The 26741-nt window shown below is 39.4% G+C and overlaps 14 protein-coding genes across 14 annotated transcripts; 8 read left to right on the top strand and 6 right to left on the bottom strand.

Moving 5' to 3' along the window:
- Window positions 1-35: 35 nt before the first annotated feature.
- On the top strand, window positions 36-2246 carry UTP4 (small subunit rRNA maturation protein UTP4; the record flags this gene model as incomplete). Its single annotated transcript, XM_453652.1, has 1 exon — window positions 36-2246. The coding sequence occupies one exon, from the start codon at window positions 36-38 to the stop codon at window positions 2244-2246; it is 2211 nt and encodes a 736-aa protein (XP_453652.1).
- Window positions 2247-2328: 82 nt separating this feature from the next.
- KLLA0_D13200g (uncharacterized protein) lies at window positions 2329-3981 on the bottom strand (the record flags this gene model as incomplete). The annotated part of the gene is made up of 1 exon (XM_453651.1): window positions 2329-3981. The coding sequence occupies one exon, from the start codon at window positions 3979-3981 to the stop codon at window positions 2329-2331; it is 1653 nt and encodes a 550-aa protein (XP_453651.1).
- A 202-nt stretch (window positions 3982-4183) lies between these two features.
- Window positions 4184-5758, top strand: PEP7 (phosphatidylinositol-3-phosphate binding protein; the record flags this gene model as incomplete). Its single annotated transcript, XM_453650.1, has 1 exon — window positions 4184-5758. The coding sequence occupies one exon, from the start codon at window positions 4184-4186 to the stop codon at window positions 5756-5758; it is 1575 nt and encodes a 524-aa protein (XP_453650.1).
- Window positions 5759-6040: 282 nt separating this feature from the next.
- On the top strand, window positions 6041-9411 carry NMD2 (Nmd2p; the record flags this gene model as incomplete). The annotated part of the gene is made up of 2 exons (XM_453649.1): window positions 6041-6046; window positions 6130-9411. 2 exons carry the CDS (start codon window positions 6041-6043, stop codon window positions 9409-9411), a joined length of 3288 nt encoding a protein of 1095 aa, XP_453649.1.
- Window positions 9412-9469: 58 nt separating this feature from the next.
- On the bottom strand, window positions 9470-10519 carry PTC7 (type 2C protein phosphatase PTC7; the record flags this gene model as incomplete). Its single annotated transcript, XM_453648.1, has 1 exon — window positions 9470-10519. One exon carries the CDS (start codon window positions 10517-10519, stop codon window positions 9470-9472), a length of 1050 nt encoding a protein of 349 aa, XP_453648.1.
- Window positions 10520-11353: 834 nt separating this feature from the next.
- TIM11 (F1F0 ATP synthase subunit e) lies at window positions 11354-11644 on the top strand (the record flags this gene model as incomplete). The annotated part of the gene is made up of 1 exon (XM_453647.1): window positions 11354-11644. One exon carries the CDS (start codon window positions 11354-11356, stop codon window positions 11642-11644), a length of 291 nt encoding a protein of 96 aa, XP_453647.1.
- A 632-nt stretch (window positions 11645-12276) lies between these two features.
- Window positions 12277-13368, bottom strand: MRPL35 (mitochondrial 54S ribosomal protein mL38; the record flags this gene model as incomplete). Its single annotated transcript, XM_453646.1, has 1 exon — window positions 12277-13368. One exon carries the CDS (start codon window positions 13366-13368, stop codon window positions 12277-12279), a length of 1092 nt encoding a protein of 363 aa, XP_453646.1.
- A 524-nt stretch (window positions 13369-13892) lies between these two features.
- KLLA0_D13079g (uncharacterized protein) lies at window positions 13893-14159 on the top strand (the record flags this gene model as incomplete). The annotated part of the gene is made up of 1 exon (XM_002999327.1): window positions 13893-14159. One exon carries the CDS (start codon window positions 13893-13895, stop codon window positions 14157-14159), a length of 267 nt encoding a protein of 88 aa, XP_002999373.1.
- Window positions 14160-14450: 291 nt separating this feature from the next.
- On the top strand, window positions 14451-17084 carry KLLA0_D13068g (M1 family metallopeptidase; the record flags this gene model as incomplete). The annotated part of the gene is made up of 1 exon (XM_453645.1): window positions 14451-17084. One exon carries the CDS (start codon window positions 14451-14453, stop codon window positions 17082-17084), a length of 2634 nt encoding a protein of 877 aa, XP_453645.1.
- A 400-nt stretch (window positions 17085-17484) lies between these two features.
- PPE1 (phosphoprotein phosphatase methylesterase 1) lies at window positions 17485-18672 on the top strand (the record flags this gene model as incomplete). The annotated part of the gene is made up of 1 exon (XM_453644.1): window positions 17485-18672. One exon carries the CDS (start codon window positions 17485-17487, stop codon window positions 18670-18672), a length of 1188 nt encoding a protein of 395 aa, XP_453644.1.
- A 124-nt stretch (window positions 18673-18796) lies between these two features.
- Window positions 18797-20941, bottom strand: QNS1 (glutamine-dependent NAD(+) synthetase; the record flags this gene model as incomplete). The annotated part of the gene is made up of 1 exon (XM_453643.1): window positions 18797-20941. The coding sequence occupies one exon, from the start codon at window positions 20939-20941 to the stop codon at window positions 18797-18799; it is 2145 nt and encodes a 714-aa protein (XP_453643.1).
- Window positions 20942-21327: 386 nt separating this feature from the next.
- Window positions 21328-22362, bottom strand: KLLA0_D13002g (isopenicillin N synthase family dioxygenase; the record flags this gene model as incomplete). Its single annotated transcript, XM_453642.1, has 1 exon — window positions 21328-22362. One exon carries the CDS (start codon window positions 22360-22362, stop codon window positions 21328-21330), a length of 1035 nt encoding a protein of 344 aa, XP_453642.1.
- A 593-nt stretch (window positions 22363-22955) lies between these two features.
- Window positions 22956-24149, bottom strand: ASP1 (asparaginase ASP1; the record flags this gene model as incomplete). The annotated part of the gene is made up of 1 exon (XM_453641.1): window positions 22956-24149. One exon carries the CDS (start codon window positions 24147-24149, stop codon window positions 22956-22958), a length of 1194 nt encoding a protein of 397 aa, XP_453641.1.
- Window positions 24150-24584: 435 nt separating this feature from the next.
- HSP82 (Hsp90 family chaperone HSP82) lies at window positions 24585-26726 on the top strand (the record flags this gene model as incomplete). The annotated part of the gene is made up of 1 exon (XM_453640.1): window positions 24585-26726. The coding sequence occupies one exon, from the start codon at window positions 24585-24587 to the stop codon at window positions 26724-26726; it is 2142 nt and encodes a 713-aa protein (XP_453640.1).
- Window positions 26727-26741: the final 15 nt, after the last annotated feature.

The following is a 26741-nucleotide window of genomic DNA, read 5'->3' as shown; positions in this document are numbered from 1 at the left end:
GTTTAAGGTCCTCAATTTATAGAACACATTTGATCATGACTGATACTGGGAAGAAACAGGTAGTGCATCGATCCAGGTTTGTGCAGTTTACACCTGGTAATATAACGGCTCTTGCATTTTCACACAAAAGTACTGATAAAGCGGCACCGCAAGAGCTAAGACTGGCTATTGGTAGATCCAATGGTAATATTGAGATCTGGAATCCAAGAGATGATTGGGTACAAGAGTTCGTGATCTTGGGAGGTGAAGGAAGATCCATTGAAGGTCTTTCCTGGTGCAGTATTCGTGGAGAGCCTTTGAGACTATTTTCGATCGGTGGCTCCACTGTAGTTACAGAATGGGATTTGACAACCGGGTTGCCGTTAGTAAATTACGATTGTAACTCTGGTGTGATTTGGTCCATTGCAATGAGCAACGATATGAATAAGCTAGCGGTCGGATGTGATAACGGCAGTGTAGTACTTATTAACATCAGTGGTGGTAAAGGTGTTCTTGAGCATGAGAGCATACTTACAAGGCAAGAATCTCGTGTCTTATCGTTGACATGGACAGCCAATGATGAATCTTTGGTCGCTGGTTGTTCTGATGGAAGGATTAGAATATGGTATACTAAGGAGCAAGACGAAAACAAGGGAAGACTATTACATACTATGAAAGTGGATAAATCGAAGAAAGAATCTACACTCGTATGGTCTGTGTTGTATCTAGCTAAACAGAACCAAATTGTGTCTGGTGATTCTACTGGGTCGGTCAAATTCTGGGACTTAAACTACGCAACATTGACTCAATCTTTCAAGGTTCATGATGCCGATGTTCTATGTCTGGCTACTGATCTGGATAATTCACAATTGTTCACTAGTGGTGTTGATAGAAAGATTTTCCAATTCTCTTACATCGATACAGGAAAGAGCATGAAATGGATCAGTACTTCAAACAGATTATTCCATTCCAATGATGTTAGATCTATGTCCTCTTATCAATGTATGGGATCCGACTTCCTAGTGTCTGGTGGTATTGAAAAGTCTCTTGTCATGTGCTCAATGTCCTCTTTCGCTGAAGGAAATTATAGAAAGATGCCACTAGTTACCCCATTCCATAAGAGCATCCTGGTCAACAAACAACAAAGACTATTGGTGATGTGGCAGGATAATATCGTGAAGATATGGTATATTGGCGAAGACGTCAATGAGCCTAAGAACTACAAATTAGTTAGTAAATTGGTTTTGAAGGATGAACAAAACATCCAAACCTGTGCACTATCAACTGACGGACAAGTTTTATTAGTGGGAAGACTAAATACTACCAAAGTTTTCCATTTACAACCAACAGACAACAAATTGAAAGTAACAAAGTTGGACAATGAGTTTTTGTTGAGAACTGGTTGCAAATTTGCTAAGTTCATTGATGATTCTAGGTTAATAATGTGTTCACAATCTGATGAAATAGTTAGAATTGACCTTGAAGAGGATGACGACGAAAAAACCGTAACTATTGAGTTACCTGAAGCGAACTCAACGAAATCCAGCAATAAACTATCATATTTGAATGCAGTGAACCATTTAGATGCAAATGAACGTTACGCTGTTGCGTCTAGAGGTACCGGTGCTCTAGACTTAATAGATTTGACAACAAACAGTAGTAAAGCTTTAATTCGCATGAACAACTTCATCACTGCACTGTGCATCACACCAAGAGAGACTGTAGTAGTAGTGACATCAGAAAATAAAATATACGAGTTCAATTTGGAATCCGAGAAGGATCAACTACTCACTGACTGGTTCAAAGCCAATCATGAAAACCTCCCAAGGCAATTTACTTCCTTGAAAGAGAGATGCACAGGAATATTCTTAGATGAAATGGATGAGCATAAGGTATGGTTCTGGGGATCTAACTGGTTGGTTAACATCAACATGTCATTAGACTTGCCAGTTAGCAAAAGAAAGAAGCAAAAGAAGCGTGACCGTGACGGATTAACTATTTCCACTGACGGTCTACAGGCAGACGTCGATGAGGATGATGAAGACGATGAAGAACTCGAAGTTAAGGAAGATTATCTCTTAAAAACTCAGAGAGCGCAAGATGTCACCTCCAAGAAGAGATCTGATAAGGCGTTTTTCTATACCGATAAGTATAGACCTCTATTATTCGCTGGAAAGATCGCAAGTGACCAATTAATCATTGTGGAAAGACCAAACTTCTTGATCTCCCAACCTCCTGCATTTGAATTAGAAAAGTTAGTATTCTAATTTATAATTTCTGTACATTATTATAAACTCGATCTTCATCGCGAAATTGATTTTTAACATAGGGTCATCATTCCGCCGCATATCATCTGTGTAGTGTTCTTTCTGCTACCTTAATACCAATGAATGTCAAGAGCGAACTGCAAGCGAACATTTTATCAGACCAGACGTCGATTACAACATCAGGAATAGTGAATTTCTCACCCAAGAGTTGATTGACCTGTTTTGAGACATCATATGGTAAATTGGAGCGAATCATCAAGATAGTGGCAAGGATGTACACACCTGTCAACTCACACACAGCGAGGTTTTTGATGATCGAAGGGGGTTTCTTGGTATAGAATGCATCCTTATTGCTCGTAGGAAGCTCAGAGCCATTGGTACTCTGCATTGCAGATAACGCTAATAATTGTAGTTTGACAGGCAGTAATGTCAAAAGATAAGAGATTGTCGTAGTGACAGTAGAAAGAGAGCACACGAACAACGAGATGGACAATATCAAGGATATCTGTTTGATTAACGAATCCATGTCATTTTGATGTTCTAATCTTAGAACCAAGAAGTCAAACATATTGGCGAATGTGACAGCTAAGGGGTCCTTTTCAGTACTTTTATTGTCGAAGAATTCATAACTAAAATCTGTTGGAAACTTAAATGAGTGTACTATAATTTTAGGCACTTTTACAAGCCACACGTCAGTCAATTTATAAACACAGTAAACCAAAAAAATCACCTGAAACATCCGCTTTAAACTCCTAAGCTCTTTTGGACCCTGCAAGATACCGCTTAATTTCACCAGTTCAAGTTGATACCATGCAATTCGTTCTCTCAGTTGTACTGTGGTCATGATGTCAGCTTGGTTTGAGGAAGAAGTGAGCCTACACAACAACGAGGTATCTTTCTCAATACATTCTTCATAATTCCTGATTCGATCCCGTATCACAGACTCACTAGACCACAACAGATCAACATTGTTATGTATAGTGTATTTTGTATCTCTTTTGTTCCGATGTCTAAAATATTGATAGGCATAATACGGTGTGGAGACTGATGCCAATCCGGACAAAATTCCCATTACAGTCACACCGATCACTGATGCCTTAGTCAATAGATTATATGTGTAGCCAAACGGTCCAATGGTAAGGAAATGCAAGAAAGTTAGCCATAGAATAGTAATGCCAATGGTTACCGGCACTAATTTGTGCATGCTGACCTTGTCTTCGAAGAATTTCGTCAACAAGAACACCAGTATCAGGAAAGGTTGTATCAAAATCAATGAGATGAACAATAAAGCTAACAAGCCTGGCCATATAATTGACGTCACCAAGTTAGCCTCGGCATTGGGGTCTGCTACTTTTATCTGCCATAATACAATTTCAACTGCTACAACGTAAGCAGAAAATGTAGCACAAAATATGACTCGTACTGCATTGTAAACCTTTCTAGAAGACAACGAATACTCGGAATAGAACTTGTGAAAGAAGCTACTGTTTGAATCTGGCAAAGATATCACAGTAGCAGGATCTGACTCATTGTTCGTTAATGTAGAAGATGGTAGAATATCAAATAACTTCTGGATTTTAAACCATAGTACATGATATGATCTATCGAAAACCAACCAAAACGTTAATAGACAAAACAGCAGAATGAACATATCATCAAGGATCAATTGGCTTAAACACGTTGATCCGTTCGGAGTAGTAATAAGTGTTGTATAGACTAATGTAACGTGTCTCATACCATTACGCAAAGGTTTTGTTAGATCGTCAAGCTTAATGTTCTCTTTAATTGCATTTGAAAAGCATGAAACGAAAGTTAACGATTCGAAGCTTTTATTCCTAAGGGGAGGAAGGAACTAAGTCTCACAGTTGGATTATTCAAGCTAGTTCCTTTCCATGGGATTTATGATGGTGAGGTAGTATATCTATTTATAAAGCCCAATGACAGAAGGAAATGGAAGGTGGTTGGGCTCGGCGAGTTCGACTGGACAACATGATAGAAATGTCGAGGCCGTAACTTGCCCAGTTTGCGGAAATGAGTTGAAGAGTTTGAGAAAGCTCAACGTCCACTTGGACAATGTACACGGTTTTAACGATGAAAGTGCGTCCGATGTCGATAGCTCAAGAGAGTCAAGTGTCATTGGTTTGAACACATTGGTTCAAGAAAGGACTCATGAAAGACAGAGTAAGGGGAAATTAAAGATGAATACATCTCACTGGAAGAAACCAGTAGAAGGCAAATCGGTATGTTTTGAGTGCGGTTGTAAGTTAAACGCCAGAAACGGTATGATCAATTGCCGCAAATGCGGCGAACTTTTCTGTTTAAGGCATTGTAGAAATGCCATCAAGTTGAATGAAAACGGTGAATACGATCCGGCGAGCAATGTATGGTGTAAATGTTGTCACAAGTGTTATATCAATAGGAAAGGTTACAATGACTACGGACTGACTAGAAATATAACACAAGCTTTCGCTAAGATAAGAAAGTTGAAGAACGAGGATGGAGAACTTATCACTTTGCAGCTAGAAAACAGGCTATTGAGACTAATAAATGGGATAATTCAATTACATGTACGACATCAGTCATCGGTCTTTGCAACGTTCAGGATCAGAGCAGGAATTATAGCTTTGGAACGATCAATCGTAGAGTGGAAGGATGATCAAATGGCAACCCAATGCGGCATATGCTCTCAGCCGTTTGGACTCTTGATGCGGAAACATCATTGTAGATTATGCGGTCAGATCGTGTGCGATAGACAAGAAACTCGATGTTCCAGCGATATTCCAGTCCTGAACCTGATGAGTGCGGCCCCAGACCTTTCCTTCGAGAATGTCGGGAACTTAAAAGCAATATCAGACCTTTCTACAGGAGTTAGAATTTGTTCCTCCTGTCTGAGGTATGTCTTTGCAAAGCGTAAGCTCCAATTTAGTAAGGCATTGAAACTACCGGAAATTTTACAACAGTACGAAAATCTCCACAACCTCGAAACGCTTGTAGTAAATTTACTCCCCAGATTCCAGAAAGCATTAGATTCGATACATAATGCACCCGCTTCAGATGAGACTGCGATTCAAAACCTAGCACAATTAAGAAGAAAGCTATTACAAAATTTAACGCTTTATGACAAATTATCAAAAAGCATTGTTCAGTTGGATACAAAATCAACAGCAGAGAAGAAAATACAACAGTCAATTGCCCTACATGCATCAGCGTTCATCGAGGAGAAAATGCTACCCTTGAAAAAAATACCAGAAATCTTGAACCCTGTGTCACAGAAAGTAGAAGTCACAACATCATCGGATCTTTTGTTCAATAATTTAACAATTGCGGAAGTAAAGAAGTACAGAGAAGAACTTATGGTTTTGAATGAACAACGATACTTAGTCGAAAATATGCTTAATTCAGCTGCCAAGGAAAGGCGCTTCGAGGAAGCGATATCCTTGAAAACTAATCTTTCAGAAATTGATCAGAACATAGTGCATTTAGAAAGTAAGCTAGGTGATGAAGGCTTTTAAAATTATTATTTAACACTCAATTAGGTGTATATTCTATTGAACCATATAAACACTCTTCTATCACAAGCACGATAATATAAATGCAACCAAAACTCTATCCGTTTCGCTCTGTAACTTATTGTCGAGATGCCAGTATGAGAAAGCCCTTTGAATAAAAAAAAAATCCTGTGAAATGTTAATTCTACCAAAGTCATCGAACAAAAGTTCTGTTGAAATCACGTCACAGCGACAGCAAGAACTTTACGCACCGACTTTGAACCTATCCAATCGTCAAATAACATAATGAACGTATGTGTACGCTTTTAAGTGGTCGAGAGTTTTCGAGAATACTAACAGAAAGCCTTGCTTTTATGGATTGAATTTGTGTTTAGAATGAATGGAGATCAAGCTTGAATGAAATTAACAGTATGGCGTGGACCGGGATTGACGTATTCCCTGATAAAGCCAAGAAACTTGATTCTAGTATTAAGAGGAATACGGGTTTCATTAAGAAGTTGAAGCAGGGTATTGCAAAGGAATCGAAGACAGGTTTACTCAACGATATCAGAGAGGTATCTTTGGAGAAGTACCTATCAGAAATCATAACAACTACAAATGAAGCATTATTTAAGAATAGTGGTAAGGGTGATGATATTGTTGCAGTGGTGGAGATAGTAAGTGGGTTGCACCAGCGGTTCAATATGGATTTTACGTTACCCTTGATAGAATCGTTCCTTTTCATATTTGAGACGTCTTCTGATGAGGCCGAAACTGAAAAGGATAAAACCACCAGAACCAATGTTTTGAAAGCTTGCACTCGTGTACTTATTGAATTACATTTGACTGGGGTGCTGCCGAGTTTAGATGATCTTAACAAGAGTAAATTGCCTCCTTTTGTTGTAAAAAGATACTCCAAAAAGGAACCAATCGTGTTTATAGTATTAAGAGAGGTGTTAAATTATAAGTTCAAGGAGGCTTTAACAACACCAGTAGCAATTTTGATCTTAAAGAAGTATCCTGAATTACTCTCTGAAGAAGTATCTGATATGGACAATTTAATCAACAGCGAGGAGTTGAAAACTCTTTTGAGATCGTTATTCAAAATCTACAAAGATATTGTGTTCCAACAGACGGTGGAATTGAATAAGAAAACCATTAAGCTTATGAAGGAACATCATAAAGCACAAATACGAACTGGTAAGGAATCCAGTGAATATCTTGATGATTTTAATGAGCTTAATCCAATTTTTGAAAAGTTCTCTACGGTTGCAACGGCGCTAGCGGAAGCCTTTAACGTGGATCCACCAGAACTTTTAGATATAGAACAAAGTTTAAAAGAGCAGGAGCCATCCATAATTACGCCTGCATCTGACTGGAAGGAGAAGCAAGAGCCAATTTGGGAGAACGAAGAAAACAGGAGGTTTTATGAGAATCTGGCTGATTTAAGTGCCGCCTATGCTACTTATGACCCAGAAAAAACACCAAGTCCAGAAGACGTTATAGCATTATTTGCTGATTTTGAGACAGTAGAGACTAAAGATGAAATAGATGAAATTTCACGTCGTTACTGGTTGCAAAATCTTGATAACAAAGCGACAAGAAAGAGACTCATGAAGTTTTTCGTGGAATGTAAAGACTGGAGTAAAATCTCTTTATATGCAAGGTTCATGGCAAACAACGAGAATTATCTTTCTGAAGTTAAAGAAGAACTAATTCAATACCTTGACTCAGGTTTCAGATCGCAGTTGCATTCTAATAAAATCAATATTAAGAATATCATTTTTTTCGCGGAGATGGTTAAATTTATGTTAATACCATCATTCATGATTTTCCATAAAATTAGGACATTGGCGATGAATATTACAGTTCCAAATAATATCGAAATCTTGTCGACCTTGTTTGAAAGTTTCGGCAAGTTCTTGATCAATACGCCAGAATTCAAGCCCCAAATGGAGAAGATGATGGTATTAATCAAAGAAAAGAAGAAGGACCATTTATTAACCGTTAACAATAAAGCTGCATTGGACAATCTGATTATATTGATATACCCGCCTCAGCTCAACGTACTCAACCAGGAAAAAAGAGATCTTTCACCTGAACAACTTTTCTTTATTACTTTGATCCGTCGGGAATTAGATAATGTTTCACTCAATTCGGCCCTAAAACTAATTCTAAAAGCTTCGTGGAATGACCCAAATGTGGAGAAAACATTACTATCACTGTTCAGCAAACCTGAAAAAGTAAGCTATCAATCTCTACCGAAACTTGCTAATATTTTAACGTATTTGTTCAAGCACTACAAGAGCTTTACGATCAAAACAGTAGATACTTTGCTTGAGAAGATTCAGGTAGGGCTTGAATCGGGAGAATATAGTCTAAACATGGCCAGAGTCTCACAAGTAAAGTACCTAACAGAGCTATACAATACTTCATTCCTTAAGTTTGAAGTCCTTTTGGATACGATGTATCGAATTCTCCGTTTCGGTTATCCTAGTGGGCAGCCTAATCCTTTCTTCATCAATGAAGGAGACTTACCTGACAACTACTTCAGAATATCATTGATTTCAACAATCTTATTGGGCATAAACCGTAAGTCTGAATTTGCATTGAAGAAACTAAAGATATTCATTCAATTTTTCGAGTATTACATCTTCTGTAAGGATCAGCCTTTACCGAATGAAGTTTCATTCAAAGTTGAAAATGTCTTTGCGTTATACCCTGACCACTCGAGGTCATCGGATTGGTCTCAGTGCTATGAAAAACTTATCTTGCTTTTGAAGGAGCTGGGGGTGACTTCTGCCGAAGCCATGACTAGTACTGGTAGAGGCGAGAATGAAGATGTAGATGATGATGATGAAGACGATGATGATGATGAAGACGATGATGATGATGATGAGAATGATGATGAGAATGATGATGAAGATGAGGACGAGGAAGAAGTTGATACAGCACATGGAACTATACGAGTCCTTGACAACATTGAAATTGATTTGGGACTAAACGAAGCTCAACTAGAACTCAGTGATATATCTTCCTTATCTGATGGCTCAGCTACTGATGATAGTTCTGATTCGGATAATGGCGATGAACAGGATATGAATGATTCATTAGAGAGTAGTGCAGAAGAAGTCAGTGACGACGACGAGGATGAAGAAAATGATGATGAAGACGATGAAGAAGATGAGGACGACGAAGACGATCAAGACGATGAGGACGATGAGGACGATGAAGAGGAAGATGAAGAGGAGGATAACGATGACGATGACGACGACTATCTGATAGACAGAGAAAAGGAAAAGAAGAGAATCATGGAGGAGTTTGAGAAAAAGCTTGCTGATGATTCTGAACGTAAGGCTCAGGCAGATTTTGATAGACAATTCCAGTTGATGATGGACGAGTCTCTGGGCAGCATAAAAAATGAAACTGTTCAGTCCGTCAGTATGCCAATGCATTTCTCATCACAAGCACCAAAATCGGACATTCCGTCAGAAACGCCAAAGGGTGGTAAGATTCCATTCATGTTCCTAAGTAGATCCGGTAAGAAGACGCAAGCACATTCAATCAATGTTCCATCTGAAACAAAATTCGTGTCGGAAATATTGGAGGAAGAACAGCGCGTGAAAGAAGAGCGTCAAAAGATTAAGAGCATTGTTATGAATCGTAACTTTGATTAAATAGAATCTTATCTAATTATCGGTCTATACATTTGTATGAAACAAGCAACATTGTATCTCATTCGACTTTGATAACTACTACTGTAATGTCATCCTCTTTACCACCGCTGTAATATTGACCTGCAAGTTTAGAGTACTCCTGAGAGAAGACACTTGGGAAGGTAGGATCTTTACTAATGGTAACCACTTTGTCAACAAACTCTTGAGTTATATCTTGTAAAGACTGTGATGACTCAATCTTATCTTTCAGGAACAATTCCATGTCTTCGACAGCTATATTATCGGTGACACCGTCAGTTGCAAGAACAACGATGTCATTTTTTTGTAATTTGAAACTGTAATCATCTGCATCAGTCGGTTTATTCATAATAAATGAGCCATTTTTCTTTTCAGCAGCCTCTATTATATGCTTGGGAATGATTGCTAGCTGGTATGGAGCATTAAATCCAACGGTCTGAAACTTTGTTTCGAAGGTTAATTTGCAATCTCTGAAAACACCACACCAAGAATCCCCTAAGTTTGACACGTTTAAAGTACCATCATCCTTTAGATGAGCCACTATAGCAGTGGTACCACCAACCTCTACCTTTTCTTCGTTAAGTAACGAGGAGAATGCCATTTGTAACAACTCTTTTGGGGCGATATCTTTGCTGGAATTTAAAGTTATGCTCTTCATTGCTAGACATAACTCACGGGAAATAGCTGTTGAATCATACCCATGATTTGCCCAGCCACCAATTCCATCAGCAACACCTGCGTAAAGCTCAGAACTAGATCTTGGTGCTACGAAATAACTGTCCTCTCCGGTAGGCGACTGCAGGCTTTCTTTTAGTTTTGCATAGATCGGTTCATTACGGTCTTTAGGTTGATATGCGATTGCTACTTGGTAATTGAAGGCATCAGATGAAGCAGAATATGAAGAAGATGAGGAGGAAGACCATGAATTTGAATTGTTGGAACCTGCCGAGGAACTGAAACTCCGTTGGCTCAATGTTTTATAGTCTAGATCGAACACTGTTAGTAAAACGTATAATGTGAAAGCGAATAGAACAGGTACCATACTTCTGAAAACTGTACGAGGAACATGTTGGCGGATTCCGATAAACATGGCGATTCACGGTGAGAAAACTGTTTCTGGTGACTGCGTTGGCGAGATGCTCGAGCTGTGTTTGAAGCGTTTCCTCAGTCAAATCGGTCTAAACTCCAAGATTTTAAGTTGATATTGAAAAATTCGTGAGAACCTTAATTGAGATAAGATGAGATATATTATCCGGAAAGAAGAAGGACTATCTACAGTCCATTGGATTAACTGCAACTAGCTCCCTCTAGTCTTGCGTTGAGTGAGTGAGGAGTCCGCACTTGCTACTTTCCAAGTGTATATCACGTGATTTACCGTTTGCACGCATAAGATGACCAGCGGCAACCTGAGTGAGTGATTAACACGGACATATATTTCCGGCCATTTCCATATGCAGCCCTAAGCTCTTGTTGGGAACCCAGTTATGGAAAGAATGTGTCACGTGATCCAACCTTGCTCCCTCTAGTATATGTAAATTAAGTCGACAGACAATAACATATTAACTCTTGTAGTTACTGCTCTACATTTACACCTCAACATCCAGGAATTACCCCATAAAACAGTGTTTAATCTCCCTCTCTCCGCCATTCCATTTAAAGGATGAGATGCTTGGATCTGGTTAAACTTTAAAGGGTTGTTGATGTCATTTTCCACGATAGCCAATAAAATTACATCGTTGACAGTGATTTACAAGCTTATTGCAACTGAAAAAAAATTATCAAACTCAGATCGCTCATTCCGTAGAGAGGAACAAGGTCTAAATGATGACATTAATCATTGCTAGTTAACTTGTGCTTATTCTTGGATTTTAAACATTTCTTTGGAAGTCTTGAAGCTAAAGGAAAAAAAAAACTAAACACAGTTATGTCTACTTTAAACGTTTTGAGATACTCTGCTTTAGCTCTAGGTGTTGTTGCCGGTTTCAAGACTGACTTGTCTTTGAAGTCAGAAGCTCAAAAGCAAGAAGAACAAAACCAATTGCACGCTCAATTGAAATTAGTGGAACAAGCCAAGGCAGAATACGCCAAGTTGCACCCACCAAAGAAGGAAATTAAGGCTGCTACTGCTGGTTCTTCTGCCAAGATTGATTTGGAGGACCCTAACTTGGATTATGCTTCGGTCATCTTGAGCGCTGTTGAATCCTTGAAGCAATAAGCAACAGGACTTATGAAATAAGGAGAGGTGTGTTTAATTCTTCTTTTTTCTCTTTTGTGTAACAAGGGAAAGGAACTTGTATGCATAACTCCGAGCTGAAGCATAATAGAAAAATAAAAGGTTGTATTCTCTGTTTGAATTCTGGTAGTCAACAAGAAATGATGACAACAAGAGTTATATCTGCTTTCCTCGACTAAGAACGAAAGACCTCACGAATCCTTTTTTTTGTTACGATTAGATTTACAGCCAATACAATAACATATGAAGAAGAAACAGCCAAAAAAAAAGAAGATTCTATATATAGCCTCTAGGAAAATATTCAATCAGAGGCAGTCCAAAAAAACAGACGCACATGAACGCACGCACCATACACCGTATTATTACTATATAATTTATTATGTTACCGGGAATAAATGTTAACTAATGATCATATTCTTAATAGATTCGAACAAGCTTTTTAGTTTTTTTTATGATTTGCGTATGTTGCATTGATTTTCTACATTGCATATTATTTACATGAGGTATGAGATATTATTCAGACCACCTGAGGTTGTTGAAAAGTGTGTAATCATATATATCGCGAGAGAGACGAGGAGGAAATAAACTCTTTCTGGAAACTTTCATTTTTTTTTTCATACAACAGATCTACGAACTCTATGGAACACTCTCCCTTCTGGTAATCCGTATTTCTCTCTAATGTTTGCCACGTTAGAATCCCATTCTGATCTCCAAACATGAGCACCAACCGGGTCCAAGTTGTGGGAACGAACAAATTCTCTAATATCGAAGTTTTCTCTATCGACTGGTTCAGGGGATTCCAAATCACCATTCTGTCTGAATACCCATACAGAGAACCTTTGCTTGCCAACATTTTTCTCAGGTACTGGAGGAATGTAATCTGCAAGAATCTGCGATTCATTGTATTTTCTTGGATCTACCACGTTGTCGTTATAGTCTATCTTTAAATTAGTCAAACCGAACGCCAAAGTCGTCTTGAATGTATCATTCAACACATCCGGTTCATCTGGATTCACAATTACCACAGTGTATTTTTGCTTTTCGAAGTCGATACCGTTCTCGTACTCTTGAATCTTAATTGTTGGAACCATCGAAGTCGTGTTGGAGGACAAAATTTCACCAGGTTCAACCCATTTGTTCACACCAGTACTGAATGGGAAACGTAAATTAACCTGTACTCTTGGTTGTAAAGTAGGTAACGTATCGGGGATTACACTCAAAGTCTCTAGTCTTTGCATTAACAACATTTTTTCGTAGGATTCCCAATGCTTCAGCCCCAAACGCCTGTACACTGGAACAGCATAATCTATCACTCTAGTATCGTTCTCTAACTTGTCATGATACTGAAAATTGTATTGGACCTCTGGGTTATGCAATTCAGCCTCTGTTTCTAACTTAGCACGTACCTTGGCATCAGTCTCATTTTCTAGTTGCGAATACTTCTCTTCAGCGCGCTTACTCATAAACTCATAACTCAAGCGGAACATCTCATCAATATGTTCAGGAGAGGTATACTTCAAACGGTTCATCCTCCGCTTCAAAGACGGTGGACCTCGTCTTCTAACGTCATCGCTGTCGCCTTGAAAGATGTATTTCTTAATCGATTCTGATGCTAAACCAAGCGACTTGGATCTCTTAGAAAAGTCCGACCATACCCCGGTTTTCTCTAAACATTTGGCACTGCTGTGCAACCCTCTACGCAACATTCTCCAATTCGAGTTGTTAGTCTCTGAAACACCCTCCAATGGGATCCTACAACTGATTATTCATGTATCTTCATTGTCCGTTCATACTTAAAACTCATCTGAATCGTTCGAAATCGATTTTTCACCAAAAAATTTTAATGTGTTTCAGTCCGGGTAACAGAAGATCGTGCCTCTCGCTCCAAGTGGAAGTTCAGAGATCAATAACTGGTAAGCTTTGCCTTTGAGACTGCCATTCGGTTTCATATGTTGCAAATGACGCTCTTCTGATCCAGCGAACCCATCATATCCATCTTTCTTTGTATATTTTCTTCTTCCCTTTCCTATATGCGGATTATAATGATCATTTATGTTTGAAACGACGAATCTTATATGAGAATGCTCATCGCGACATTGTTTCAGATCTGTAAAGACAAGATGCCTCAACTTTTTCCTGGTATAAAGACCCTTTGCCAATCAGCATTGTAGGTTTACTTCTCATTCCCTGTATTATCCTGTATAATATTCAAAAGCTTATTAAATCAAATATGAACGGTTCAGAACCGAATTCTACAGAGTTAAGGCACGATGTCGAGGCAGTTACCATACTAATATCTAAACTTCAAGTTTACTCGCAGTTTGATACACAAACTCCAACAGAGAGAGCTTTTCCCTCTATGTTCAGCTCCGATTCTGATATAAGCGACTCAATTGACTCTGATGTCGGAGATCAGCTAAAGAGACGGTCTTCTTCAATACTGCGCAAAATGTTTAATAGGTCAAAGAAACTACTGCCAAAACTACACAAGAGGTGAAACGTATGAGCAGTTGTGCTGCTGGATAATGGAGGAGCTTCTCTTTTCATACTACTCCGTCTTATATCAAAATTTCTACGCTCACTTCTGAGCTTTTCAGCAGGGAAGGTAGAAAAAAATTTTGACACATTGACGAAAACAGATTGATAACACTTAAGACCTTTGATAAAGCTTTGAATGACACCTACTCTTTGATTTCATATTGGATTTTTCACTATATAAGACAACTGGGGTGATATATCCAGAGAACCAATTAGGTATTGGAATAGTTTATACCTGATTCACTGAAAGATGGCTGACGTTAAGATTCAAACTCTACCAACCGACTTTAGGGCCAACCATTATGAGATTGAATTGAGTGAGTTAGATGCTGAGCACAATTCATTTATCGGATCCGTGCGTATTATTATGTCCACTGTTAATGCCAATGACATGATTTCATTGAATATGAGGGACATTGAGATCGTTTCTGCGGTGGTTGAACTGAAAGAGGGGTCTGTGTCTTTGGGAATGAAGGACCATAGTTTCGATTTAGAGAACGATGTTGTTTCCTTGAAATTTCCGGAGAGTATATCTGATGATGAATTCGTGTTGAAGATCGATTATAAGGGTATGATTCAGACTAATATGTCTGGATTCTACCGTTCAGATTATACTGATTTTGTTACCGGTGAAAATAAGGTAATGTTTTCCACTCAGTTCGAGGCAACGGATGCTCGCAGAGCATTCCCATGTTTCGATGAACCCTCTTTGAAGGCAACCTTTGACATATGCATTATCGCGCATGAGAAATACACTGTGTTAGCTAATATGCCTCTGAAGTGCACGAAGAAATTGACAGAATCAGACCAAATTTCTTATAGATTCCATACTACACCATTAATGTCTACTTATCTAGTGGCATGGGCCGTGGGAGAATACGACTACATTGAATCTGAGACCGAAAAGAGTATATATCCTACCATTGAGAACTACAATACACAGGATGGCACTTCTTCTGGTTGTGGTAAGCTACCGGTGAAAGTGTACACAGCCAAGGGAAAAGCTCAACAGGGGAAATTTGCACTTGATGTAGCCAAGAGAGTCATTGATTTCTTCTCTGAATCTTTTGAAATTCCATACCCATTGCCAAAATTAGATTTGCTATGTGTCGAGACTTATTCTCATAATGCCATGGAAAACTTTTCGTTGATCACCTTTAGACCGTCTGCGTTGTTGTACGACGGTAACTTAGATGAACCTGATGCTGCTGCTTTACAAAAGATCGCATATGTTGTATCGCATGAAATTGCCCATCAATGGTTTGGAAATCTTGTAACGATGAAGTGGTGGGATGAATTATGGTTAAATGAAGGTTTTGCTACCTGGATCGGATACTTGGCTGTTGAAAAATTCTTCCCAGATTGGGATGTCCCATCCATGATCATGTTGCAATCGCATGAAGTAGCTCTTGAATTGGACTCCTTGAAAGAATCACATCCTATAAAAGTAGCGGTTCGTAACGCTAAAGATATAGATCAGGTATTCGATTCCATCTCGTATTTGAAGGGTTGTTCTATTCTCGAAATGGTAAGCGGTTATTTAGGACAAGAACTCTTTTTGAAAGGTGTTGCTTTATACTTGAAGAGAAACAAGTTCTCAAACGCAACAATGGAAGATTTGTTCAACTGTATTGGTGAAGTCGCTGATATAGAAGTACTGGAACGTTGTAAGAACTGGATTTTGACTATTGGATACCCATTGGTCACTGTGACAGAGTCTGAAATTGGTTTGAGTTTGACCCAAAACAGGTTCTTATCCACTGGTACTTGCAAACCTGATGAAGATGTTACAAAGTGGTGGGTGCCTTTGATGCCACTCCAGGGTGATTACAAGGTGGACTTTTCAGGAAAGACCACAGAGTTACCAAAGACACAATTCAACCATTTCAATGCCAATTCATTTGGCTTTTACCGAGTCAAGTACGATTCTGATCATTTGTTTCAACAACAATTACAAAATTTGGATAAACTTTCATCAAGAGGCAAGATGGGCCTAATCTCTGATGTTGAAGTAACAGAATGTGTCAAAAATCTTCTAACCTTGATATCAAAGTTTACCAATCATCAGGATCCTAACGACTACTATGTATGGTCAATTATCTTCGATACGTTAAACAGGATGAAATCACTTTTATCCTCTGATAAAGCAGTGAAAAAGGCGTTGGATAATTTCACTCTGGATTTAATTCAACCATCCATCGAAAAGCTATTGGAATTTCTAGACCAGCAGAAAACAAATTCTTTCAGTAAAAATCCCGATAATTTCCTAAGCAACCAGTTCTTTGAATTGATGGCTCTTGGTGCTGGTACTGCCTCTCATCCTGAAACTGTTGCCAAATGTAGAGAAATGTTTGAATCGAAATCTTATTCTCCGGTCTTTAGAAACGTTTTATTGCAAATAATTTTGTCCCAGCCGGACACAACAAAGGAAACACTAAAGACTATCCTAGAGGAATTGAATACATCAACATTAGTTTACAAGGAAAGTTTGTTGACGGCCTTGGGTAAGATTAAAAATGCGGAATTATTCGATACCGTCCTAAATCTACTATTAATTATTGAACCTATGGACGTTCAGTTCCTAGCGACCTCCCTCGGGTCCAATTACGCTATCCGGACGAAACTCTGGAACTTTATCAAAACCAATTACGTCAAATTGCATGAGAGATTAGCGATTAACACAGTTGTTATCGATAGGTTTTTGAGATTTTCAATGAAAGATTTGATGGGCGAAGATGTCAAGACAGATTATGAACTGTTCTTCGCTGATAAGAACATGGAAGGTTTCGACAGAGGTGTTAGACAAACGTTGGAAAGAATTGAGAAAAACACCAGGTACTTCGAAACAAACTTATCCTTGGTCAAAGAGTACTTTAAAATATGAAATATGGTTTGTACCAAATCACGTAGTTATGTATATTTCAATAAAAGCGATTACCATGAGTCGCATTCAAAATTGAGAAGTGCCACATTTGAATACAAATCAAGAGACTGAGGCACCAATACATCAGGAACGTGCCTCCACGGCTATGAGTAGCATTTGTCTGTTTCATCACGTGATACTGGAGGCTATTTTCGGAATCTTACGGCTATTCCTTTAATGAGATATCTGTTGGAGTCCTTTAATAACCAGTTCTTAAGCTGCAGGGTATGCCTGATCCATTATCCAATTGTTTAAATTGCTGCCATCTTCAATCAGCTTCGCATAGTGTACGTCATATGAACTAAATTCTTCAAATAGTGGCTTATTAAATACAATCAAAAAAGAACAGAGATATATAATTATGTCTGGTAATCTTCAAAGGGAAGCGTTATTAAAGGAATTCGAAAATGCTGGAAAGATGATCCATGCCTTCGATACGGCACCTGAAGGAAATGGAGAAGAAGATACGATTACAGAATTGCCTGTCGTTAAGAACCCTGGGTTAGGTGTTTCAAGTGAAACGAAAGCTGAGAATATGGAGGATACAGGGTTCCCTAGATGGACTGAGTTTTTTGCCAAGAACGAGACTGTCAGTCTACCTAATAGAAATTTCACGTTCAATACATACTTCCAGGTTCCAGAGGTCAACAGTTCAGACCTGTCATCAATCCCAATATTTCTGGCTCATCATGGTGCTGGTTCTACTGGGCTAACTTTCGCACCTTTGGCGAAAACCCTAAAAGAAGATCTCGGAACGAATTTTGGCTTCTTTTCATTTGATGCTAGAGGCCACGGTGAAACTAAACCGTTGGATCCAACTGATGTTACCTATTATTTGAATGATTTTGTAACTGATTTTGTAGAACTGATAGTATGGTTCTATGAAAACTACCTCAAAGCTTGCAAACAATCAAAACTCTCGTTGATCCTAGTAGGACATAGTCTCGGAGGAAGCGTTTGTGCCAATCTGTATGAGCATTTACCAGAATACATCAAGAGACATACCACAGGATTGGCCATGCTAGATATTGTCGAAGAGATGGCAAAGTTTGTGTTGACTAAGGTAGATCATTTCCTTTCTGTCACTCCCAATGTCTTTGGTTCTGCTAAAGAAGCAGTAGATTGGTATCAATCTCATAACTATTCTAAACTGAAAGAAAGTGCAGAGATCTCTGTTCCAGCGCTATTCCATAAGGCAAAATCAGGCAAAGTTGTACGGATAACGAATCTTGCATCATTCAAGCCATATTGGGATTCTTGGTTCGATGGATTATCTGCCAAATTCGTATCACTTCCAACCAGTAAACTTCTCATCTTAGCAGGCAATGATAATTTGGATAAGGAACTAATTGTTGGCCAAATGCAAGGTAAGTACCAGCTAATTGTGTTCCAGGATTCTGGACATTTCATTCAAGAGGACGTTCCCAAAAAGGCAGCTATTTCTCTAGTGGATTTTTGGAAACGTAGTGATAATAGGAACGTTACAATTAAAACGAATTGGGGCAGCTCTCAAAATAAGACCTTAGAGGGAAAAAAGACTGTTGAGTGATGTTTGCCTTGGTACTCTGTCATGAGTAAATAACATTTGAAGGAATTGACTGTCATAATCGTATCATATGTATATATATATATATATATATTACTGCATAAGAGTCTGTATGTAAAGAGTGAAATCATTCAACAGTCATTACGTCCAGGGCACCGCTCAAGGTACCTTCGCTTTGAGCAACAGCGTCGTCAATTTTTTTGAATGCCCACGGGAAACGAGGGTTGATCAAAAATGGTCTTAGATCAAAACGATTGTCATCTGGAGAATACTGTTCTGCATGGTAACTTGGGGTTAACACCGTTTGCTTGTGTCTATTGATAGCATAGAAGAAGAAAAACTTCTTCACCTTCTCCGCGACCTGAGCTGGAGTTAATTTTGGCGTCCATTCATGCAAGAGCTTCAAGTACATTGAGAAGGGACCGCATTTTTCCACTTTACGTAGATAACCGAAGACGGATAGTTCTTCATAGGTCATCCCCATGTCAATTTCATCAGACTGAACGTAGTTTTTGGTGATTGGTTCCAATTCCGCAGTTGGGGTTGCATTTAAGAATTCCTCGAGAATTGGCAAGTCGAACTCTTTCGATGCATACGCGATGAATTTCTTCAAATCTGTTTTCGAAATTCCTCCGATTGGGTTGATATCAGCAGATGAGCAGTCATACTTGGTCAAATAACCCCTTAGACATTCATCAACGTTGGCACTGCCTAACACTAAGAGTCCCCCTGCGTTAGGAATGGAACGAACCCAAGGTAACAACTGAGCGAACAAGTAAGCGAGGACCATTCTTAAACGAGCTTGAATATTTTGTAAGGCCAAATTCTCAGTTTGCGACCCGCCAAATATCTTGAAAATGGGTCTTTTCCCTGTGGTAACCTCAAATAATGTCACCATACTTGAAACCAACGAATCCATGTTCAAATCAACGTGATAGGCACCAATGTGTTCAGCAAGTTTTTTGGCTCTCGATCTAGTCTCTTTAGAAGAGTTTTCAGTACCCATGAAGCATGTATTAAAGATTTTATTGGCTAATTCTTGAGGGGTTTTAGGAATCCACTCATCATTCATACGTGCCAACCTACGAACATCCTTTATTACCTGTTGATTACCTTCGGCAGCCTCTTTAACCACCAAGCGACACATAGAGTGAACGATAACAGCTGTAGCACATGAATCAATCCCACCTGATAATGGTAAGAAATAACCGGTACCATTACAACGTCTGAGATAGTCCCATAACCAACAGGCAGGACCTAATGCAATCTCTTCAGATGGAATGTGGTAGAAAGCTTTTCTTGGTTTCTCTGGAACAAGTGTAGAATCAAATCTGTCATCCAAAGTTGCTAGTTCAACCTCGACATCAATTCTCTTGAATTTCGTTTCAGTCAAAGAAGCTTGCAGACCTCTAGACATAACTGTACTACGGTAGCTTCTCACTTGTTCCAAGTCAACGGTAGCAGTGACGACTTCAACGTCCTTCAAACAGAATTGAGACCCTTGTGCCACAATACTACCATTAACACAAATCAATGCACAACCATCATAGTATAACCTGTCACCATCACAACCACGTTGGTTGGCATATAAATAAACACCACCGCATCTTCTAGTTGCGCTCATAATCAAATCCAATCTCTTATCCAACTTTCTCAACTCATGATGGGAACCCGATGAGTTTGTAAATATTTCAACACCATCTAACGACATAGCAATATGTGGTGATTGTGGGGTGAAAAGTTCCTCGCATGTCTCTGCACCAATGCAAGTATCTAACGTACTAATTACAGCATCACCAAACGGAATGCGGTACTGTCCAGTCAACTTTTGGATCATGGGAGGTAACAAATATTCCTCAGTATGAGCAGCTTTCATCCAAGGGGTGAAAAATCTCATCTCTCTGTAATTACCATCGTTAGCAAGCCAAATCTTGGGTCTTATGAAAAGAATCTTACCGTCTAGAGACAATATACGACAGTTGTAACGGACATTCCTATGCATTACAGGCATACCGATGTCCAATAAGATACCATGAGTTTCTGGACGTTTGATGATTTGGCCATACATTTCCCACGAATGTAAGAAAACATCATCTTCTAAGAAGTGGTCTAAACAGCCATAACCTGTGATTTCTAATTCAGGACCCACACGGAGTTTTGCACCTCTTTCCTTGGCAATCTTAATCGATTCAAAGATCCTGTCTCTATTGCCTTCAAAATCAAGTGCCCATTGGTTCAAATTACACGTAGCAACAGTAATCAATTGTGACATTATTAGCAATTAGTTATGAAGAAAAGGATTGCAGTGTCTATCAGAATTCGATAGATATATATACCCTGGTACCTTCAAATCCGACTAATGATCCCTTAGTATCTGTTAAAAGATGAAGTTTGTTATTTCATCCTTTTAATTGATATCGAATTACTGGCATTTTCATTTTGACACTATCAAGAGAAATTAGTCATATGACAACAAAACACACCTTTAAAGAGAGAAAACAGCCGTGTCCAAGGGTCTAGATATCTTGTCTCTACTTAAGAGACGGTTAATAGGTTGATATTAATCATTCAAGTTAACCGGTATTTAGTTTACACAGTTCAACATCTATAGATAAATAAATTACAAGCGATGAGCTCCAAAACGATGCGAAATCAAGTTTACCAGCTGTAAGTATCGGCTAATCTTTCTTTTAGGTGGTCCAATGCAGTGATAGCTGGAGGATTTTGACCATTGCCCGCTTTCTTTACAAGATCACTTGGCACAGGATCCAAGGTGGTCTTATTTGCCGGATGTACGAAGAACACAATTGAGTAACGATCAGAGGTTCTAGTTTCACCTGGAGAGAATTTGACTCTGTGGACTGTACTTCTTAGCACACCGTTGGTCCAGTATGACAATAAATCTCCGAAATTTACCACCAATGGTGGGGCCTTACCCTCATGTTTGGAGGCAACATATGGAACTTTAGCCCAACTATCGTCAGAATCTTTATCCATTTGCAATTCCAAGCCTTGCTGATCTTCACGCTGAAATAATAGCGTTAGAGCTCCGTAATCGGTATGAGCCCCGGCTCTAATGGTAGGGTCGTATTTTGTTTCCTCATCCGTCAAACCATCGTCTCTGATCAACGGGTAGCGTAACATTCTAAAGACACTACCGCTTGGTTCATCTGGACTATGTCTGGCAGTAAAGAAATCTTCATCCTCGATGCCCAATGCAATGGCGATCAACCTGAGAATTTCGGTGGCCGTTTTATGTAATTTTTGCATTGTTGGAACAGTCAAGGCTTCATTCTGTTTGAATAAAGAAGGTACGGGATTCTCCGACGGATCGTTCTTGTCACTTCTTTTGTAGAAATAGTCTTCAGACAAATTGTATTCACCGGTCTTGAAGTTAGCATAACCGAAGTTGTAACCTTCCTTGAAGTCTCTAGCCTTTCTTGGATCTAGTTGTTCGTTGCTGAAATCAGTGTAACCAATATTGTTACTCTTTATAGCATATTTCTTCTTTTCTTCATGCTCGGTGTTAGTGAAGAATTGTTTCGATAGATCAAACAGTTGATTTACCTCTTCCTGAGTGAAATCATGACCATCGACAAACAAGAAACCCTGTTCAGTCGCTGCTTTCAACAAAGCAGGGACTGTCTTCTCCTGGGGTTCGGATATATCAATGACCTGTAGTGGGTTAGACATGTCTTGATTTAAGTTTCTTCGTAGTAGGCTGAAGGTCGAGCGATGAGCTCAAGATAAGATAAAGAGTAAAAAGTAAGTGTTAAACCAATACCAGTGGTCTAAGTGATGGGTTTGAAAAATAAGAAGTGGGTAACCTTATATAAAGTTTGAGTCTGACGGTAAAATCCGATATACGTCCGCAATTCTTCAAGTCGAGGTTGCAAAACAGTCAACAAGATAAGAAGGTTTCTCTTTACTTTTCGCTTATGTTTACTTATCTCCCCACATCTACAGTAGTATAGGACTAACCAGTTCAGAAACGAGAAAAAGGATACGTATATTGAATCAGCGCGTGCAGCTAATTAAAACTCCACAATATCTGACTTGATGTTGGTAGTGAGAATTCTAGTATGTCTCCCAAGAACTTTGCCTTGGGCAGGAAGCTAGTAAATCCAATATCGGAATTTATTTCCATTTTCGAAAAGTGATGCGTTTCTTAACAAGCTATTCGAACCCTGATCGGGTCTTTTATTGTCTAATATTATATGAGATGCTTAAACTATAATCGATAATACACATCATTTTGAATATGACGAGAGGAACGTGAGCTCATATCACCCACCGTAGACGCCTTTGAACACGGTTCTTATCTTCTCCATGTTATACTGTTGCTTCAAACACAACTGTAACAAAATTCTACTCTTTTCTGGATTTAAATAACCTGATGCAATGATTGTGGAAGAAGGGTCCGAGGGTGGTAACGGTAGGTTTGCCACAGGAATCATACCGTCCATGGACCTCTTGGAGTACACGATCGGGACCTTGAGTCTCATGCACATTTCGTTGACTGGTGTGGAAAGAGATCCAGCACCCATCGTCGCAATAACGATACCATCGTATCTTTCCGCAGCCATCTCGACAAGTTCCGGTGAGAAACACTGGTGTGCGTATAGAATACAAACTGCCGGTAATTGAAGATCATCCTCCAGGTTCAATTTGAACTTGTGACAGCCGATTGGTTTCACCGGTGGGTAATAATAATGGATCTCGTTGTTGACAAAGTTACCCAAATAACCTTGTCTAACATTGAACGAATCCAACGAATTCGCATTGGTCTTTGTAATATAGTAACCAGCACTGATCTGGTCGTTTAATGAGATCAATACACCTCTACCACGAGATTCCCGGTTAGCTGCTATGCAAATAGCCTGATACAAGTTCATCGGACCATCCGCACTGATACTCGTGGAAGGTCTCATGGACCCAACAAACACAATTGGCACTTGGCCAGCGTCAATCGTACTCTCTATAAAGAAGGTCGTTTCGGCCAACGTATCGGTACCATGAGTGATGACTATCCCATCGAACTTCTGCAAAGAATCACAGACGCCTGTATATATCTTGTACAACTCTGCCAGTCCGATTTCTTTCGAATCGAAATTACAAAGCTGTTCGTACTCTATTTCACATACGTCCGTAATGTCCGGGATAGCCTCTAACAATTCATGAATGGTCAAATCAACATGATACCCTGCAGTGTCAGAAGCCTTACCACCTTTAGATGCAATAGTCCCACCGGTACCCAAGATCTTGACTCTGGGTAAATGACGTTTGGAGACTAGTCGAGACGACGACGACGGAGTCGTCGTCGTCGCATTACTAGACCCCACTTCCTGGCCCACAGTTATCGGTTCATCGCTGCCAGAAAAAGTCTCCTCGCGATATACTGGCTCTACAGGCTGCAAAGTAAACTGCGATAACTCAACATCAGAGTTGATGGTCTTGATATCAATGTTCTTATTAGGCATGGTAAATTTAGTGCAGACACTCTGGCTTTGGCTCTGGTTTTGGCTCTACTTCTATCCTGGCCCTAGAAACGTAAAGAACCAAAAGGAACCTATTTCTATATCACATGCCTCATCTCATCTCGACCAAATGCCCAATGGCTTTATGGCTCTTCTTTCCATCATTTTCCACGGTGTTGATACTTCTCTTCCAGCGAATTGTCCAATGTTCTCATAGATTATTCTGGAAAAACAAGGCGTGAAAATATATAAAGGCGGCAAAAAACAGGTTTGGTACTTTGAAGGGGCAAATCTTGTTCCCACTTGTTTAAGAATTGGTTAATGCTTTTAGATCTACATCTAACATCAGCAATCGAGTCTAATCATATCGATAGTCTAGGGTCTTTTTCGTGTGGCTACAGCTGGATTTCAAATTATAACATAGTATAATTAGTACAAATGGTTAATCAAGAGACATATGAGTTTCAAGCTGAGATCACTCAGTTGATGAGTTTGATCATCAACACTGTTTATTCTAACAAGGAGATTTTCTTGAGAGAGTTGATTTCCAATGCTTCGGATGCTTTGGATAAGATTAGATACCAATCTTTGTCAGATCCAAAGGTTTTGGAGACTGAACCAGAATTATTTATTAGAATTACTCCTAGACCAGAAGAAAAGGTGTTGGAAATCAGAGATTCTGGTATTGGTATGACCAAGGCTGAATTGATTAACAATTTGGGTACCATTGCCAAGTCAGGTACCAAGGCTTTTATGGAAGCATTGTCAGCCGGTGCAGATGTTTCTATGATTGGTCAGTTCGGTGTTGGTTTCTACTCTTTATTCTTGGTCGCTGACAGAGTTCAAGTTATCTCCAAGCACAACGACGATGAACAATACATCTGGGAATCCAACGCTGGTGGTTCTTTCACCGTTACCTTGGACGAATCCAACGAGAGAATCGGTAGAGGTACTGTGTTGAGATTGTTCTTGAAAGAAGACCAATTGGAATACTTGGAAGAAAAGAGAATTAAGGATGTTGTTAAGAAGCACTCTGAATTCGTTGCTTACCCAATTCAATTACTCGTCACCAAGGAAGTCGAAAAGGACGTTCCGGTTGCTGAAGAAGAAGAAGAAGTAAAGGAAGAGAAGAAGGAAGGAGAAGAAGAAGAAGATGACAAGAAACCAAAGTTGGAAGAAATTGACGAAGACGAAGAAAAGAAGGATGATGAACAAAAGACTAAGAAGGTCAAGGAAACTGTCAAGGAATTGGAAGAATTGAACAAGACCAAGCCTTTGTGGACCAAGAACCCATCCGAGGTCACCCAAGAAGAATACAATGCCTTCTACAAGTCTATTTCCAACGACTGGGAAGACCCATTGGCCGTGAAACATTTCTCCGTTGAAGGTCAATTGGAATTCAAGGCTATCTTGTTCGTTCCAAAGAGAGCTGCATTCGACCTGTTCGAATCCAAGAAGAAGAAGACCAACATCAAGTTGTACGTCCGTCGTGTCTTCATTACCGATGAAGCTGAAGAATTGATCCCAGAATGGTTATCCTTCGTTAAGGGTGTTGTTGACTCTGAAGATTTGCCATTGAACTTATCCAGAGAAATGTTGCAACAAAACAAGATCATGAAGGTTATCAAGAAGAACATCGTCAAGAAGATGATCGAAACTTTCAACGAAATCGCGGAAGACTCTGAACAATTCGACAAGTTCTACACCGCCTTCTCGAAGAACATCAAGTTAGGTATCCACGAAGATACTCAAAACAGAGCTGCTTTGGCTAAGTTGTTGAGATACAACTCCACCAAGTCTGTTGACGAATTGACTTCTTTGTCCGATTACGTCACCAGAATGCCAGAACACCAAAAGAACATCTACTTCATCACCGGTGAATCTATTAAGGCCGTTGAAAAATCTCCATTCTTGGATGCCTTGAAGGCCAAGAACTTCGAAGTCTTGTTCCTTGTTGACCCAATCGATGAATACGCCTTCTCTCAATTGAAGGAATTCGAAGGTAAGCAATTGGTTGACATTACCAAGGATTTCGAATTGGAAGAAACTGAAGAAGAAAAGGAACAAAGAGAAAAGGAAGTTAAGGAATTCGAACCTTTGACCACCGCTTTGAAAGAAATCTTGGGTGACCAAGTCGAAAAGGTGGTTGTCTCCCACAAGTTGTTGGATGCTCCAGCCGCTATCAGAACCGGTCAATTCGGTTGGTCCGCTAACATGGAAAGAATCATGAAGGCTCAAGCCTTGAGAGACTCTAGTATGTCTTCCTACATGGCCTCCAAGAAAATCTTCGAAATCTCTCCAAAGTCTCCAATCATTAGAGAATTGAAGAACAAGGTCGAAGAAGGTGGTGCTCAAGACAAGACTGTCAAGGACTTGACTAACTTGTTGTTCGAAACTGCATTGTTGACTTCCGGTTTCTCCTTGGAAGAACCATCTTCCTTCGCATCCAGAATCAACAGATTGATCTCCTTGGGTTTGAACATCGATGAAGATGAAGAAGTTGAAGCTGCTCCAGAAGCCGCTCCAGAAGCTCCAGCTGAAGAAGCAAACGCTGAAACTGAAATGGAGGAAGTTGATTAAGCAAACTCTTCTTTT

The sequence above is a fragment of the Kluyveromyces lactis genome, assembly GCF_000002515.2.
Source record: "Kluyveromyces lactis strain NRRL Y-1140 chromosome D complete sequence".
NCBI classification, from domain to species: Eukaryota; Fungi; Ascomycota; class Saccharomycetes; order Saccharomycetales; family Saccharomycetaceae; genus Kluyveromyces; species Kluyveromyces lactis.
The sequence above is the reverse complement of the archived record's forward strand: the minus strand, read 5'-3'. Positions and strand labels throughout refer to the sequence as shown.